This window comes from Panicum hallii, chromosome 7, assembly GCF_002211085.1.
Source record: "Panicum hallii strain FIL2 chromosome 7, PHallii_v3.1, whole genome shotgun sequence".
NCBI classification, from domain to species: Eukaryota; Viridiplantae; Streptophyta; class Magnoliopsida; order Poales; family Poaceae; genus Panicum; species Panicum hallii.
In genome coordinates, this window is record NC_038048.1 from 36,868,556 (window position 1) to 36,885,528 (window position 16,973).

The 16,973-nt window shown below is 50.7% G+C and overlaps 3 protein-coding genes and 1 pseudogene across 3 annotated transcripts; all 4 read left to right on the forward strand.

Moving 5' to 3' along the window:
• Positions 1-3,644: 3,644 nt before the first annotated feature.
• LOC112900417 (aldose 1-epimerase-like) lies at positions 3,645-5,697 on the forward strand. Its single transcript, XM_025969258.1, has 5 exons — positions 3,645-3,886; positions 3,975-4,024; positions 4,229-4,349; positions 4,469-4,576; positions 4,919-5,697. The coding sequence occupies exons 1-5, from the start codon at positions 3,706-3,708 to the stop codon at positions 5,548-5,550; spliced, it is 1,092 nt and encodes a 363-aa protein (XP_025825043.1). The 5' UTR covers positions 3,645-3,705; the 3' UTR covers positions 5,551-5,697.
• Positions 5,698-8,033: 2,336 nt separating this feature from the next.
• On the forward strand, positions 8,034-8,720 carry LOC112899092 (annotated as a pseudogene).
• Positions 8,721-11,248: 2,528 nt separating this feature from the next.
• LOC112899592 (aldose 1-epimerase-like) lies at positions 11,249-14,219 on the forward strand. The gene is made up of 5 exons (XM_025968121.1): positions 11,249-11,604; positions 11,795-11,844; positions 12,846-12,969; positions 13,067-13,174; positions 13,485-14,219. The coding sequence occupies exons 1-5, from the start codon at positions 11,418-11,420 to the stop codon at positions 14,117-14,119; spliced, it is 1,104 nt and encodes a 367-aa protein (XP_025823906.1). The 5' UTR covers positions 11,249-11,417; the 3' UTR covers positions 14,120-14,219.
• A 147-nt stretch (positions 14,220-14,366) lies between these two features.
• Positions 14,367-16,921, forward strand: LOC112899594 (aldose 1-epimerase-like). Its single transcript, XM_025968123.1, has 4 exons — positions 14,367-14,904; positions 15,026-15,075; positions 15,852-15,975; positions 16,082-16,921. Exons 1-4 carry the CDS (start codon positions 14,715-14,717, stop codon positions 16,816-16,818), a joined length of 1,101 nt encoding a protein of 366 aa, XP_025823908.1. The 5' UTR covers positions 14,367-14,714; the 3' UTR covers positions 16,819-16,921.
• Positions 16,922-16,973: the final 52 nt, after the last annotated feature.

Sequence of the window (16,973 nt, forward strand, 5' to 3'; positions counted from 1 at the left end):
CCAAAATTCTCAACTTGCATCCACCATTTTTTAAATCTAAACTTAGGTTTTTTGATGGCTTGATCACATCTAGAATCCCACGGAATAAGGGTGTGATCACTTAGGCTCCTAGGTAGGGCACTACAAGTGGCTAGAGAAAAAAGCTGGTCAAACTCCACAGAGAAAAAACTTTGTCTATAAAAGACTATAAGATTCGTCTGGTTGTTAGTCCAAGTAAACTTCCTCCTAATTAAGTTCAGCTCCGCTAGACTACACTCATCTACCCAGCAGTTAAACTTGTCACACCAATGGTGATCAATGACGCTATTACTCTTGTCAGCCTGCCTTCTAACCAGGTTATAATCACCTCCAGTTATGGAAGGACCATTCCAAGCCTAGTGGATTTCATACAACTCTTTTATAAACTCATTCTTCTTGTCATTGTATATAGGTCCATACACAGTTATAATTCTGTAGACTGTGTTATCTCTTCTATTCTTAATAAAGCAGCTAATAGAAAATACTCTAACTTCCCACTTGATTATCTCAAATCAATCTTCATCTACTCCCATCAAAATCCCTCGAGCCGAACCAGTTGAAGGCAGCCACTTCCAACAGTAGTGTTTGCCTCCAGAGAAACTATTCAGGTAACCTTCACTGAAATTTTATTTTTTAGTCTCCTGGACCCCTATAAAACTCAATTGATATTGCCTACAAAGATCAGAGATCCTTTGTTGTCTACCTTTCTTTCCTAGTCCTCTCACATTCCAGAAAATCTCTTTCATTTGATCACCTTTTTCTTGGGGTGCTTGCCCCATTTAGTATTACCCTCCATTTTAGCATCAGCACTACTCTCAGGCTTAGGGCACTCCAATAGAGGTTTTGACCTTTTGCTATTAGACCCATCATTAACCAGTCTAGTATCTTCGCACTCACATTCTCCTTGGTTATGTTCATGACTAACCTCGCTTCTTCCTCGTCGACAGAAATATCCACACAATTAGCAATCTTAACAGCATCAGCTAATTTTTCCTCAATTTTAGTGCATGGTTTGGGGTTCTTACCTTATTTTTTATGTAGTTGTGCTCCAAGTTTCGTGCTTTCTTAATCTCCTCAGCTTTTTATTGAGCAGGCCTCTTGTCTTGAGCTAGTCTTGAGCTTTTTTTTTCTCAGCAACCACAGGCTCCCATCTCTTCCCACTCTTCTTCTCCACTGGCTTGCTCTGATCACACTTTATCTGCTTGTTGTTCTCATCTTCAATTGTATCGATCTTATCATCCTTTATCTTCTGAGTACACACCTCATCTTGGTTAACAACCTGTTGAATTTTGATTTCATTAAAACTTAGCACAATGTCATCAGGCAAATATTCAGACGCTCCTATTCCCTCATTAGTTTGTAGAAATTCATCTTGGCAGATAGGATTGGGCTCAACATCCATATTTTCTTCCCATACAAACTCACCCTCTTCATCCACCACCTCCATTTCTCTCAATAGCTGATAGATCTGATCTTCTGTCATCTCTGAATTATCTACAGCTTGCGTGATCACCATAGGCACTGATTTTGTTTTTACTTAGATTTGGAAGCAAATCCATTCTTATCTGACTGGATATTATTTTTTGGTGTTGTTTCCTTTGTCTTGGTCTGATCATTACCACCACTCTGCCCCCCATTGGCAGGAGGTTCCTCTTCCTCCACGTCAAGATCTAGGTCCAAGTCATTATCATTATCACCATCATAGTTATCATCATCCTCATCTCCTCATCACCACCATCATCACCTACGTTAGAAGTTTTCTGGATAGGAAGGTCCTCAACCACAATAGCCAAACTGTACAACTTGTCATTCATGCAAAACAACCTCTTCTTGGGGACTTTGGAGAAATCTTGATATCTAATTTTTATCCTAACCACCTCATAGAATATTCTAAATAACTCCTGCCAGTCAACTTCTTCTAGCAGACCAAAGCTTGAGGAAAATTGATCAAACACTTTCCAACAACACCAATTTGATGAAATGCCTCTCACTTGTATCCAGCCTTCTTGCAACTTAGCATGGGATGCTAATTCACCTTTCTAGGGCACCATTTTGATTGAAACACCCTCCTTATGCAGGTCAATAGACTATAAATCAGCTAAGTCCTTCACCTTCTTGGTTGGAGGGAATCTAACCAAATAGTTCCACTCGTCTAACTCTCTCAGTTGCCATGGCCAAGCAGGGTTAAAACTAACAACAAGCTCTTTAATCAGTTCTTCCTTTGTTATCTTCCCTGTGTCGATGTAGATATTTTCACAGTTTTCCACATTCACCATGTATTGTTCCTGATTTTCTAACACCTCAATGTTGTAAAAACCAAGCCCACATGCTGCATTGCCGATGTACCTTGCAGGCAAATGCCCTTTTTCCTTTGTTGGGCACTCCTCAACCACATGAGTTGTTTCCATGCAGATGAAACAAAACTTCGGCTTAGTGCAATTGGCTTTGTGGTTGCCCAGGCACACCACAGTTGTAGCAAATGACATCAACAAAGTGCATCTCAGGAGCAGTTTCATTGATCTTCAGACCACCAACAATAGTACCTATAGAGATATCTGGTTTCTTCTCACCCCCTTTGCTAGCACCAACAGCACTAGTGCCCTTCCCCAGAGGTTGAGTTGAATTACCTTGGTTTTGTAGCGCTGCTGATTTCTGCTCCTCTAGCTCCCCTGGGTGTTCCAGCAGTAATCTGAGGGCCATGGGGGCGGAATGGGCGATATCCTAGATTGAAACCCGGATCCTTGGTAGTAGTACGGCGGCGGCGGCGAGTACTCCTAGTACGGCGGCCACTACGGGCACCGCCCCCTCCCCCGGCCACGGCCACGATCCGCCATCAGCACCCGGTCTTCGATCTGCTTGATCCTCAACTTTCCTCTGCCTCCTCACGGGCCTCGATCTAGTCTCACCAATTTGGCTGGCTTCAGACGATCTGTAAATGTTGCCGGGTAGCAATCCTCTTCCGAGAAGCACCTATCACGAACCAGATCGCTTCGGATCCATACGAGAAGGCGATTCCTAGATTTGGAGGTAGGGTTTTCATACCCACTTCTGGTGTGCGGGAGTTATTTGGGGATCTCCCACAACTACCCAAAAAACTTTTCAATCTCACAATCCTCTACAACTAGGTCTCCCATGTCAGGCATTGACAGTCGTCTACTGCGATTTTGAATATGAGCATTCCCGCCGCCATTGTTGCCTCTCTGAGTTGGGCCCCCAAAATCCTGCCGATTTGCTGACACCAGTGGGCTATCCTCCTCATATGGATGACGCGGTGAAGGAATGTCTTCCGGATCAACCTCTGCGCGACTCCAAAACCTGCGAATCGGAGTATGACTCCGAAACCGCGTGCCATTATTTCAGGATTTAACCGGCGCTATTTTTTCAGTATCTGTCATAATTGTCATATGCAATGCATGCTAAGGGGACAAGGGGAAAGGAGGCACGATTAAATTGATGTACCAGCCAGCAAGTCTCCTATCTCAAAATAAAGTATCATTAATTCTTACATCTCTAGAAAAAAAAGGAGGCATTGGATAACAGCATGGGGATGCTGAGTTTTGACCTTTCGTCACTTAAAACTTGAGAGAGGAGATGGTGAAGGGCATCTAGCCACCTGCATATATACATCTGGTCCTTCTCTCATCTTGTAGGGTGCTCCACACTACTCTGTGCAAACATTGTCACGCAATGGCTAGAGCTGCCCCGTTCCCCGTTGCTTTGTTGTTGTGCCTTGCATTGGCATGTGGGGCTGATGGGGCGCGGAAGACGGTTGGGGTCTACGAGCTCAAGAACAAGAAGGGAGATTTCTCCATCAAGGTCACCAACTGGGGAGCCACCCTCATGTCTGTCATCGTTCCTGACTCCAAAGGTATGGCTTCCTTCCTTTCCAAGAATCCTTTTTTTTTTCCTTTTTGCGTAGTGCTGGTTTACATGCTCATGTGAATTTCATGCTGCAGGGAACCTGGCTGATGTCGTCCTTGGGTATGACACCCTTGCAGAATACGTGGTAATGTCACAAATCTCTGTTTTTTTTACGGTTGTAGACTGGTATGAATCCAAAAGATGCATCTAGCTAGTTGTGGCATCCAAATCTAACAAAATAATCGCAGTGCTGCTGCTGCAATGCCAAACAAAGCAAGTTTAATGTTTTTCTTTTGAACCGGGAGTTTCTTGTTTTGAACTGTAATCACGGACTACACGTATTGATCAGGACGGTTCTTCTGCCTTCGGAACTGTGGTTGGACGAGTAGCCAACAGAATCGCCAATGGCAGCTTTGTTCTTGATGGAAAAACCATCCATCTGAACAAAGACGGCACGACTGTACTTCACGGTAACCTCCAGAATTCATTTTATTCTCCAACCTCATGTGTAAATCGTGACGTACGCTTTTATGTATGACTGATGGTTCACTGATTTTGTTTTGCTGCCATCATATGTGTAAACCACAAGGTGGCCACAGGGGGTTCAACAGAGTCATCTGGACGGTGAAGGAGTACGTGCCCAGTGGTGACTCCCCATACATCACCCTCTACTACCGTAGCTTCAACGGGGAGCAAGGTACGGTGAAAACCAATGCATGTACACCCAAAAGAAATGTAGTCTTAGAAACCTTCTTTCATGTAAACCTTCATCTTCGTAATACGCTGACCTTGCTGAAATTCAGCAACTCCAAGAAGCAGTCAGTCTGAAGTTGGAACAAGTTGACATATTCAGCTCATTCCTACTGATCATTCCAATGAGCTGACTTGTCTGAAGTTTGAACAAGTTGGCATATTCAGTTCAGTCAGTAGTCAGTACTCGATCATTCCAATGAGCTGACTTACACTTGTTTATCTTCCAGTGTCTTAGACGTTCGTGCGCAAACATTACACGATGACGACGCGTCTGATGGTTTTGTAGGATTCCCTGGCGACCTGGACGTGTACGTGACCTACCAGCTGTCCAGCCCGTACCACCTGAGCGCCCGGATGAACGCGACGGCGCTGAACAAGGCGACGCCGGTGAACCTGGCGAACCACGCGTACTGGAACGTGGGCGGCCACGGCAGCGGCGACGTCCTGGGCCAGGTCATCCAGGTGCTGGCGTCGCGGTACACGCCCGTGGACCGGTCCATGATCCCCACGGGCGAGGTCGCGCCGGTGTCCGGCACGCCCTACGACCTGCGCGCGCCGACGCCGCTGGGGTCCCGCGTCAGGCTCGTCTCCGGCGCCGGCATGGCCGGGTTCGACATCAACTACGCGGTGGACGGCTGGGACGGGGACGGCGGGCTCCGGAAGGTGGCCGCGGTGCGGGACCCCGCGTCGCGGCGGGCGCTGGAGCTGTGGGCGGACCAGCCCGGGGTGCAGCTCTACACCAGCAACTGGCTGAGCGGCGTGAAGGGCAAGGGCGGCGCGGTGTACGGGCAGTACGGCGCGGTGTGCCTGGAGACGCAGGGGTTCCCCGACGCCGTGAACCACCCCAACTTCCCCTCGCAGATCGTCAGGCCTGGGCAGGTGTACAGGCACCACATGGTCTTCAAGTTCTCGTTCTAGCGCCGAAGGATCTTGCGTGTTGCGTTGCAAACTTGTAATAAGGCCACTGTACCAGAACGTGGTGTCGTTGCTAGAGCTAGAAGCTTCTCGTGTATGCTGCCGAAAAGAGCACGGACTTTGTTCGTCAGTACCAGTGTTTGTGATCCTTGTGCTCTGCCTGTCATTTTTTTTTTTGACAAAGCGGCAGATGGACACAGTGGCAGGCAGCAGGTGCTGACCGATAGCAAACTTCGTGAGGAGCTGAGGCCCTGGGCCTGAAATACCAGCGTGCAGGCCTACTTTTCGGGCCCATGTTGGGTCAAGCGAAAGAAGGGTGCGTGTGCGCGCTTGGGCCAGCGCCCGTTTATTTACCCTCGTAGCCGTAGCCCACTTAGCCCAGCGCGTCCGGGCAGTCGTCAGCGGCCGTGCCGTACGATCTGAGCGAAGCCTGGTCATCGTCCCAGGAAACCTCGAGCGCGTGCGAGTGCGGAGTCGTCTCCCTCCCTCCCGTGCTAGACCGTTCTTGCGTCCGTACGGCATTGCACGCCGCGCGCGCCTGCCCGCCGTCTCGACCTCCGCCGGACAACGCCGCCGCAGGGGCACGACGCTCCTCAACTGGACCACTTGCCGACTGAGCTACGGCTCGCTCCCACGCCCCCAAATAATGCGGTGGGCAACCAAGGGCTAGCTAAGGCCTCGTTTGGTTCGGCTTTTCCCTGAAGCGTTAGCGTTTTGAACGTGGAATCTGAACCAAACGTGGAGCGTTAGCGACCCGCTTTTTCCAACGCGGCAGCGTTCTCGCGTGCAATTCCCGCAGCCGCCTACTCCCAGCTTTTGTCCGCGTTTGGCCCAAAATTACAGCGAGTGCCACCGCCAAGTTGGGTACCGGTTCGTCTCTCTTCTATTTCCGCGACTCCCTTCGCCCGGGCTCCCCTATCGACGCCGGACGCCGCCTCCACCTAGGGTTCGCCGGCGCCCGCGCCCCCGTCGCCCGCGCCCCCGCCCCCCGGCGCCCGCGCCCCCGGCGGCCCGCGCCCCCGACCCCCTAAAGGCGGCGCCCCCGCTCCCCGGCGCCCGCGCCCCCGCTCCCCGCGCCCGCGCCCCCGACCCCCGCGCCCCGACCCCCGACCGGCGGCGCCCCCGACCGCCCGCTCCCCCGCGCCCGCGCCCCCGACCCCCGACCGGCGGCGCCCCCGACCGCCCGCGCCCCCGCTCCCCCACGCCCGCGCCCCCGACCGCCCGCGCCCCCGACCCCCGACCGGCGGCGCCCCCGACCGCCCGCGCCCCCGCTCCCCCGCGCCCGCGCCCCCGACCGCCCGCGCCCCGACCCCCGGCCGGCGGCGCCCCCGACCGCCCGCGCCCCCGCCCCCCGGCGCCCGCATCAGCCAATGTAAGATCCCGCTTGCTCTCTCTCCATTCCCCCCTGTGCACCATTTTGGTTTCTTTTCAGTTGCTTTGATGTGAGATTTTAGGTAGCTTAAATTTGTCTGGTAGTAATTAGATAATGCAAAGAGAGGGTAGTAATTAGAGCAGTCATATGGAAAAACTAACTGCAATGCCTGCTGCTATTGCATCATGCTTCGCAAGAACACGCTGCAAATCATCATTCAGTGCAAGCCCCTGCGACATAAGTTGCTCGTCCCTGCAGAATGTGGCAAGCAACATTCTAGTATAAGCACAATTGTTGTCTGGTGTATACACATGATGTTGCTCGTTGGACCAAGAAACCATGATGATTTTAGAAATGTCATTCACTGCCATAAGATATACTGCAAATTCAGAGACGAGCAATTGTTGGTTGAGTACAGCATAAATATTGGAAGTAAACCATGCAATTGTATTTTTAATTAGAGATCACTGTTTTACTTCTACATGGAATTTTCATTCATACCACAGTTGAGGGACACTTTTCATCTATACGATATGGCTAGTCAATGCCATGTGGAGTCAGGTCCAACAAGTTAACTGAGACAGGGTGGTGTTATAAGTAAAAAGAAAATATTCCTACTTCTGTTTAGTACAATCTATATGGTAAAAGTGATTAGCTAAAGTACAAGAGCGCCCAACATTAAGATAGGCATGCTACAATTATTTTATATGCTTCAGTACCAGCCCTACCACATTACCTATAAACTCTGTGCTTCAGTGGGGCAAGCATCAATTAAAAAAGGAGGCATGCTTAGGGTACTCTGGTACCTCTCTGTTTCCTGGGATTAGTCATAAGAGCTTCTTATAGCAAATAAAGTAGGTACTGATAGATCGTTTGGAGAGTTACATTAGGTCCGATGAGCTGTGCAATAGACATGTAGCAGTAACAATTCATTGCTTTCTGTTTACTATATGCTGAATTTGATCTCAAGGGAAACTATGAATTTGTATGCATATCTGTTTCTGGTTTTGCTTCCTTTTTTGGGTGATAATTCATTGCTTTCTAAATACATTTGGATTAATACACCGATTGCTTGTGAATGAAAAAATAGTTGATTTCGATCCTCACATTAGTGATGGGTGAAAAGGCGGTGTGGGATAATGCCACTTTGAAGCACTTCATTGATATCTGCAAGGAGGAGCTTATTCTTGGGAATAGACCAAATGGTTGTTTCACTAGAACTGGTTGGAAGAACCTTGAGGATAAACTTCTTGCAAGAGCCGGGTTGAAACTAGTGAGGTCACAATTGAAGAATAAATTGGACAACATGAAAAAAGATTACACCGTGTTCATGGAACTGAAAAATGCTGCCACTGGGCTTGGATGCGATGATGCGAATCAAACTGTTGAGTGCTCTAGCACGTGGTGGGATGAACATCTTGCGGTGAGTTACGTTATGTTTTTTGAAGGGAATTCTATTTGCCTTTGTTATATGTCGTTCCTAACCTTGCTAAATTTATTTTACAGCGATGCAACAACCCAGAGAGAGGTATCAAGTGTGTCCATGTCAAGTTTCGAAAGAGGGGGCCGAAGTACCTTGATGATTTACATCTGCTGTTTGAGAAGGTGCATGTCACCGGTGCTTCCGCATCATGTCCGGGAGATATTCCTTCAAGTGACTCGAGTGATGAGGAACCAGTGGAGATTACTACCATTGAGAAACCAAAACCAGCAGGAAAGAAGCGCAAACAATTGTCTAGTCAGATTGAAGAGAAGGAGGAGAAGAGTCCATTTTTCCGGATGTACAAGAACACATGCATGAGGATTGAAAGTGCAGCTGAGAAAATTGGCTCAAGTCTTGAAGAATCATCGGCTCCTCCGCAATCCAGCCGTGTTCCAACTATTGCAGAATGCATGAGAATGGTGAAGGATTGTGGGATTCAGGAAAAAACTGCTTTGATGCACACTGTTCACTTATGCCTCATGAAGCCTGAGTTTAGAGAGTTTTTTGGTGCGCTTGAAACAAACGAAGGAAGGCTTGATTTGATTGAGAGGGAGCACGAGTTAAAGAAGGGCACATAGATCAATTTCTCTTGTGTTTGAACCTTTTATTTGCTTACGTTCTCGTATGTTCGAACAATTGTCTTGTATGTTGGAACCAGTGTTGTTTTTTAACTTGGAACCAGTTTTGTTATGTATGTTGGAACCAGATTTGTAGTGTATGGTGGAACTATTTTTTCCCGTGTATGTTTAATAAGTTTTTCTTGCATTTTTTGAATAATTTACTTTCTTTATGTAGATGGATGCGAATATGGAAGAGCTGGCTAGAAAAGGGCAGCAGTCTCTTCTTTCACTAAATGAATTATCTCAACATGCTGCGATTCTTGGAAATCTGGCTGATCTTTACAATGACCGGTATGCTAATAAAGCTGAATATAGAGCAATGGAAGATTCGGAATCTGGTTATGATTGGGTCATGAAGTGCTTCAAGCGTCCAAGATACTTTTACAAAATGTTTCGGATGAGTACAGAGGTTTTTATGGCTCTTCATGATTTATTGGTGTCTTCATATGGTTTGAAATCCTCTAGAAATGTTACATCAATGGAATCATTAGCAATGTTCTTATGGATTGTTGGAGGGCCTCAGTCATTTTTCCAAGCTGAAAACCGTTTTGTCCGATCAACATGGACAGTTCATATGAAATTTAAGGAGGTATTGAAGTGTTTACTTAAACTAGCAAAACACAACATCGCACCGAAGGATCCAACATTTAGCAATGAACATGAGAAGTTAAAAGAACCTCGTTTCTGGCCTCATTTCAAGGATGCTATTGGTGCAATAGATGGATTACATATTCCGGTTATTGTTCCGGTTGATGAGGTAATTAACTACACTTGTCGTCATGGATATACATCACAAAATGTACTTGCCATATGCGACTTTGATATGAGGTTCACATTTGTGGTTGCTGGATGGGCGGGTTCCGCCCATGATACACGGATCCTTAACCATGCGTTGGCAAATTTTCCTTCATTTCCTGTACCTTCTAAAGGTAAATTGTCCATTATACACTTTCATCATCATTTTGTACAATGCTAACTTATTTTTTATTTTCAGATAAATACTATCTTGTTGACTCTGGTTATCCAAATCGAACCGGATACCTTGCACCTTTTAAGGGGACTACGTACCATATACCAGAATTTCGTCATCGTCGTGGACTTCCACCGCAAGGAAAGCATGAGTTATTCAACTTTTTGCACTCCTCTCTCCGCAATGTCATTGAGCGAGCATTTGGAGTTCTCAAGCAAAAATGGCGCATATTGAAAGCTATGCCGAGTTTTTCAGCTGATCGGTAGAAAGAGATCATTATAGTGTGTTTTGCGCTACACAATTTTCATTCGGGATAGTCAGTTGCGTGATAAGGAGTTTGAGAGGTGTGACGCAGATGAGGAGTATATACCACGAGCATCAAATGTTGAGGAACAAACTCAAGATGATAATCGTGAGATAGAGGGAGAGAATGAAGTTACTATGAACACAATTCGTGATAGGATAGCTGCTTCAATAGAAAATGCAAGGGGAATATGAGATTGCTATGTAGCTCACAATTCTTTTGAAATTAACAATGCACTTATTTACATATGTAATATAATTTCGTAAAAAACATGTCGCCAATGCAAAGTTTACATCATTACGCTCATTTTACATATATACAGGGTATCAGGATCTCAGGGGCATTACGCACATTTTACAGCAATTCACACTTTCACAGCAGATTGAACCAAACGGCGTTCAGCTTTTTCACAGCAGCTTTCTCACAGCAGATTTTCCACAGCAGCTTTTCCACAGCTCACAGCCGAACCAAACGCACCATAAAGCTGCCTCCGGACGCTGCACACGCCGACTCCCCAGCAAGTGACCGTTTCTATCCTGCGACTGCCTGATGAGAGCCGTGGATTTGATCTCCGAGTGCGCTGCGTCCGCGTACGCACCCACACGGGGGGCACTACCACCACCACCGTCATCATCATGCGGGGCACGAGGTCGCGCCGAGTACTCGCCGGTCGCGGTCCATGTGCCAGCGCCACCACCAAGTGCAACGGACGGGCGACGGACGCGGCTGGATGGCGCCTGGCGCGGGGATTGAGCCTGCGGACAAGGGAAACGCACGGCGCCGGCACGGGACAGGCGCTGCCGTGCCGCGGCATGGTGCCCCACCTTCGGCGTGCAGACAAGTGAATCCAATCGGGCCTTGGGACTTGGGAGCAGGAACCGAGGAGGGGGAGTGACCACTAGCCCACCACAAAATTGGCAGCATCTCCTATCGCATCCCATCTATATCTTTGACTACATCCTTCCGTCTCCATCCCGGTAGCTGTCGCCGGTCGTCCCGTCGACCCCGTCCGTCCCCGCCGTCTTCGTCTTCTCCCTTTTCACGACCAGGCGCGCTTGCACGGCCTGGGCCTGGCACACACACCCTTGTATCGGCCGGGAAGCTGCTGGTAAGTGGTAACCATGGCCGGAGCCCCGCCCCCGCTGCTCCTCGCGCTGCTGGGCCTCGCGGCCCTCGCCGCGGCGGGCGGCGCCAATGCGGCCGGGAGGAAGACGGTCGGCGTGTACGAGCTCAGGAAGGGCGATTTCTCCGTCAGGGTCACCAACTGGGGCGCCACCCTCACCTCCGTCGTCCTGCCCGACTCCAGAGGTGCGGTTGCGTTGCGTGCGCACGCCTTTCTTTCCTTCTATTCCTTCCAAGAATCCATGGCGTCCGTCCGTCCCCCTGTGCTGTGCTGTGCTGTGATTAGTCACTTTGCTCCGGGTTTCTGCGTTCGGTGCTGCGTGTCCACGGCCTGAACTGTGGGAGTGAAACCTTTGCTGCCCAACCTTGATTGCAGGGAACTTGGCTGACGTTGTCCTCGGCTACGACACCATTGCTGAATATGTGGTAAGCTCATGGCTCCCGCTGCTCCAAATTCTTCTTTACAGAACTTGTGTGCCATTCTGGTATCATCCTCCGTTTGGTTTCTCTCTGCATGAGTTACGACTGGTATGAATCATCTCGTTCACTCGTTGGTCGATCGACTCAAGCAGATTGTGTCTGATTAAACCCTCGAATGCGCATCTTTCCTCACTCCATGCCGATTTTTACTGCATCTGTGTGTGTTCCTTGAGCAAGTCCTTCCTTCTTGCCTGGGTTTATTGCCATTTTAATTTCCACAACATTTTTTCCCCATCACCAAGTAGATATACTCACTGAATCACCCACCTGAACATCCGGCAAAACCGCTGTCAAACCAGTCAATTATTCTGACATTTAAAACCAAGCTCATCAACCATAGGACCTTTCTTGTCGCCTTCAGTTTGAGCTCAGTTTTCTACACACATGGAGGTCCCAGGCGTTTGAAAACAACCCCCACAGAAAACTGAGATGCGTCGGCCACGTCTGTCTCGTGGAATACAGCGACACAAGAAAACAAAGAGCAAAGGAAAAAAAAAATGTACTATGACGACCAGAAGAATCGACAAAGCGATTAGCTGGACGCAGTTTTCTTTGCTTGCGCTGGTGCCTGGTGGGCATGTTACCCATGAGATGGTTTACGAGCCGGGGGAAGGCACCTTCACCATGACACCATGTGGTGCCTGTCTGGCACGGCTACTTGTTCCCTAATTTTAGCCACACACAGATTTCCTTCATCAGCATCCTAATCTCTTTTTCTGAAGCTTCACTTGTCTGTGTACAGTGTGGATGCGACTGAACCGTGGCACTAAAACCAGCATAACCGCAAGCAAATTCTCCTACCAGCTAGTAGGAAAACTTTTGAAAACTCTCCTACCAGTCTTAGTACATGCCTTTCCACAGTACCACGTTGTTCTTGTTCTCTTCTTTACTATGGGGGGTAAACAAAGCTCCTAACTTCAACTTGTTGTCTGAACCTTGCTGATCAGAATGGCTCTGCATATTTTGGAGCGCTCGTCGGACGCGTAGCCAACCGGGTAGCTAATGCGCGCTTCGTGCTCGACGGAAAAGTCTACCATCTGTATCGCAACGATGGCAAGAACGCACTCCACGGTACACCTCAGAAACCAGAGACTTCAGAGTCTTGTTCACTTGTGAGGGAGCTCCATGAACAATGGCTGAATCTACCTTGCTCTTGTTCGTTAACTAGGTGGTAAGAGGGGCTTCAGCAAAGTTATATGGACGGTCAAGGAGTACGTCGGTGGCGGCGACTCCCCGTACATCACGTTGTACTACCACAGCTTTGACGGCGAAGAAGGTAACACCAATGCAAATTGTTGATGATTTAAACCCCCAAATGACACCACATGATTGTGCTTCTTTACCTTCAGTAGAATCCATCTTTGAGAAAAAAAATTCAAACTTTTCTGTCAATCCCAGACAGTCAGAAAATTCAAACTTTTTTGTCAATCCCAGACAGTCAGAAATTTCAAACTTTTTTTGGCAACCCCAGACAGTCAGATCTGGAACATCTAGTTGTGCTACTGAAGATTTGGTGACCGATTGTAGGGAGCTGAACTGAGACGGTGCTAAATACTAAATGAACTCTGCTCGTGTGTGTGACACAGGGTTCCCTGGCGACCTGGACGTGTACGTGACGTACCGTCTGTCGGGCCCCTACGAGCTGAGCCTGCGCATGAACGCGACGGCGCTGAGCAGGGCGACGCCGGTGAACCTGGTGAACCACGCGTACTGGAACCTGGGCGGGCACGGCAGCGGCGACGTCCTCCGCCACACGGTGCAGCTGCTGGCGTCGCGGTACACGCCCGTGGACGCGGGCCTGATCCCGACTGGCGCGGTGGCGCCCGTGGCCGGCACGCCCTACGACCTCCGCGCCCCGACCCGCCTGGGCGCGCGCCTCCGCGAGGTCTCCGGCGGCAAGGCCGGCGTGTACGGGTACGACACCAACTTCGCCGTGGACGGGGAGGCCCGGGCGCTGCGGAAGGTGGCCGCGGTCCGGGACGGCGGCGCGTCGGGGCGGGCGCTGGAGCTGTGGGCGGACCAGCCCGGGGTGCAGTTCTACACGGGCAACTTCCTGGCGGGCGTGAAGGGGAAGGGCGGCGCGGTGTACGGGCAGCACGCCGCGCTGTGCCTGGAGACGCAGGGGTTCCCCGACGCCGTGAACCACCCCAACTTCCCCTCGCAGATCGTCAGGCCCGGGCAGGTGTACAGGCACAACATGGTCTTCAAGTTCTCGTTCTAGCCGCTGCGTCGTCGATCGTGACGGTCACCTGGGACTGGACTGGATACACAATCATATCTGATTCGGAGCCACTTTTGCAAATTGTGATGTTTCTCGCTGAGACTGGGCGCCCACGCCTTGTGCAACCAAATTTAGCAGCGATCATGGTGACGGTGCCATGCACAGCACAGGACAGTCACGTCTCACAAGCCACGGATCTAAGCGCGGCACACAGGACAGAGACGGCGATGGATCGGGTGGGCACGGGGAGCTACCGGACGAGGCGAACCGTGGGAATGGGTTACACGCCCGGCAGCGTGCTCGTGCATGGTGGCCCGGCGCAACCATTGGACTAGCTAGCTGGTACTGTACGACGCATCCGGGGAGGAGGAACGACCGCTTCAAGCCCGTCCAAACCGTCGCCATCGCCATCGCCATGCCCCCCGCACAACTGATAGCCGCCTATATTAGGTCATGAGTGGCCATGGCCTCGCGGGATCTCGGCAGCCGCATGCCTGCCCGCATCTAGCCTTCTCCTTAAGACCTTAACTGCACTGCTGACTTGCTCCTGTGTCCAGCTGCGCTTTCTGCTATCCATCGCCGCCGGCCGCCGTCGATGGCGAGACGCGAGATGCTCCTCGGCCTCGCGCTGCTGTGCCTCGCGGCCTCCGCGCATCCTGCCGCCAGCGCCGGCGCCGGCGCGAGGAAGATGGTCGGCGTGTACGAGCTCAGGAAGGGGGATTTCTCTGTCAAGGTCACCAACTTTGGCGCCAGATTGATGTCCGTCGTCTTCCCCGACTCCAAAGGTGCCCGCGGTGTTCTTGATCCCTGTCGCCGCGCTCTTGTGTCGTGCCCCGTTGCTGGGATGATCTTCTTTCGTTCCGTTTCGTGCCAAGATTTATTTTTGTCAGGCGTGTTGCTCTGCAGGGAATTTGGCCGATGTCGTCCTTGGCAAGGACACCATCGCGGAATACGTCGTAAGATCTCCGAAACCACTCTGAATGTTCTTCTTCTTTCTTGAGCTCATCCATCTTTCTGCGCCACTGTGCCCGCATTTGCCATCTGTTGGGCAAACAGATTTGTGTGAGGACAATGCATGAGCACGGGACATCCTTTTTATTTCCTTATGATCTGGTAACAGTTCAAATACTAATATTCTACATGTCCAACAAGTTCAGTTCAACTTTAGAGAAAGTGGTGTGGTGTGCACGCCTAAACGTAGAGATTATTCAATTTCTTATCCGGCACGGCCTGATGCCCTCTGCGAGGTTCAAGAACTCAACAAGTAACATCCGTTTATGACAATCTACTTGCAGAACATGCTTGCTTTTTCAGTCATCCCACATGGTATTCGTCTAAGACATCAAGATGATAGTGGTATATAAAATGCGGGAAAAAGAAAAGTGTACTGGCACCAGATGGAAAGGAAAAAAGTGATAGATAAATCTTGAAGAACCGACAGTCGTCAGACATTTTTGCATTGTTTTCTCGTCTTGTCTAACACACAACTCGTCAGCAAATGCAATTACTGTAGTACCTTTCCTGAGGTCATACTAGTAAAAAATTCCGTCACATCAACCAAAATGTTCAGAAAAGCCTGATCTAATCTTCCGCCACCAACCAAAATGTTCAGAAAGGCTTATCTTCAAGTAGCTAGACAAGCTTTCAGCTGGTAGAAAATGACATCTGCTTGGTGCATAATTTCTTCTGTCTCGTACCCATTCCAAGTCATTTTCTGCATCTGTTCGGCCAGGACGATGACTTCTACTTCGGGCCGATAACGGGGCGCATCGCGCAGAGGGTTGCGCAGGGCCGGTTCGTCCTCGACGGCAAAGTCTACCACATGTACAGAAACGACGGCAACAACACAATTCACGGTACTGATCCATGTCGATGATGCACGGTGCCCGATGGATCGGATTGACCTGCTGCTGTTCTTGAACGAAACCATTCACCTGCTACTGCTTCTTTTCCTACATTCAGGTGGCGGCAGAGGGTTCAGCAAAGCAATCTGGACGGTGAAGGAGCACGTCGCCGGCGGCGAGTCGCCGCACATCACCTTGTACTACCGCAGCTTCGACGGGGAGCAGGGCCTCCCCGGGAACGTGGACGCGTACGTGACGTACCGGCTGTCGGCGCCCTACACGCTGGGCGTGCACATGAACGGGACGGCGCTGGACCGGGCGACGCCGGTGAACTTCCTGCTGCACGTGTACTGGAACCTGGGCGGGCACGGCGCCGGCGACGTCCTGGGCCACACGCTCCGGCTCTTCGCGTCGCGGCACGCCGTGCTGGACGAGGAGCTCCTCCCGTCGTCGGGGCGCGTGGAGCCCGTGGCCGGCACGCCGCTGGACTTCCGGGCGCCCGCGGCGATCGGCGCGCGCATCCGCCGCGTCGTGGGCGGGCGCGCCGTCGGGTACGACGCCAACTACATCGTCGACGGCGGGGAGGGTGAGATGCGGCCGGTGGCGCGCGCCCGGGACGGCGCGTCCGGCCGGGCGCTGGAGCTGTGGGCGAACCAGCCGACCATGCAGCTCTACACCGGGAACAACTTCAACCGCACCAGGGGCAAGGGCGGCAGGGTGTACGAGAGGTACGCCGGGTTCTGCCTGGAGACGATGGGGTACGTGGACGCCGTGAACCACCCGGAGTTCCCGTCGCAGATCCTCAGGCCCGGCCAGGTGTACCACCACGACATGGTCTTCGAGTTCTCCTTCTAGTAGTAGTTGTGAGATTGCGTTGGTGTAACCGTGCGCGAGCAAGATGTGGAGTCAGGTGGTTATTGGTGGTTGGAGGAGATCTAATAAGGGTGGGGCTTGCTGATGATTCCGAGCGCCGGCGTGAGCTTGCTGATGGCTCGATTTTTTGGGCTCGA

Excerpts from the sequence above, each read along its gene's own strand:
- LOC112900417 (XM_025969258.1), top strand. The coding sequence starts at position 3,706 with ATGGCTAGAGCTGCCCCGTTCCCCGTTGCTTTGTTGTTGTGCCTTGCA. Across the intron at positions 4,350-4,468 it reads CGGCACGACTGTACTTCACG|GTGGCCACAGGGGGTTCAAC; the intron begins GTAACCTCCAGA and ends GTAAACCACAAG. Across the intron at positions 4,577-4,918 it reads TAGCTTCAACGGGGAGCAAG|GATTCCCTGGCGACCTGGAC; the intron begins GTACGGTGAAAA and ends ATGGTTTTGTAG.
- LOC112899592 (XM_025968121.1), top strand. The coding sequence starts at position 11,418 with ATGGCCGGAGCCCCGCCCCCGCTGCTCCTCGCGCTGCTGGGCCTCGCG. Across the intron at positions 11,845-12,845 it reads ACACCATTGCTGAATATGTG|AATGGCTCTGCATATTTTGG; the intron begins GTAAGCTCATGG and ends CTTGCTGATCAG. Across the intron at positions 13,175-13,484 it reads CAGCTTTGACGGCGAAGAAG|GGTTCCCTGGCGACCTGGAC; the intron begins GTAACACCAATG and ends TGTGTGACACAG.
- LOC112899594 (XM_025968123.1), top strand. The coding sequence starts at position 14,715 with ATGGCGAGACGCGAGATGCTCCTCGGCCTCGCGCTGCTGTGCCTCGCG. Across the intron at positions 15,076-15,851 it reads ACACCATCGCGGAATACGTC|GACGATGACTTCTACTTCGG; the intron begins GTAAGATCTCCG and ends CTGTTCGGCCAG. Across the intron at positions 15,976-16,081 it reads CGGCAACAACACAATTCACG|GTGGCGGCAGAGGGTTCAGC; the intron begins GTACTGATCCAT and ends TCCTACATTCAG.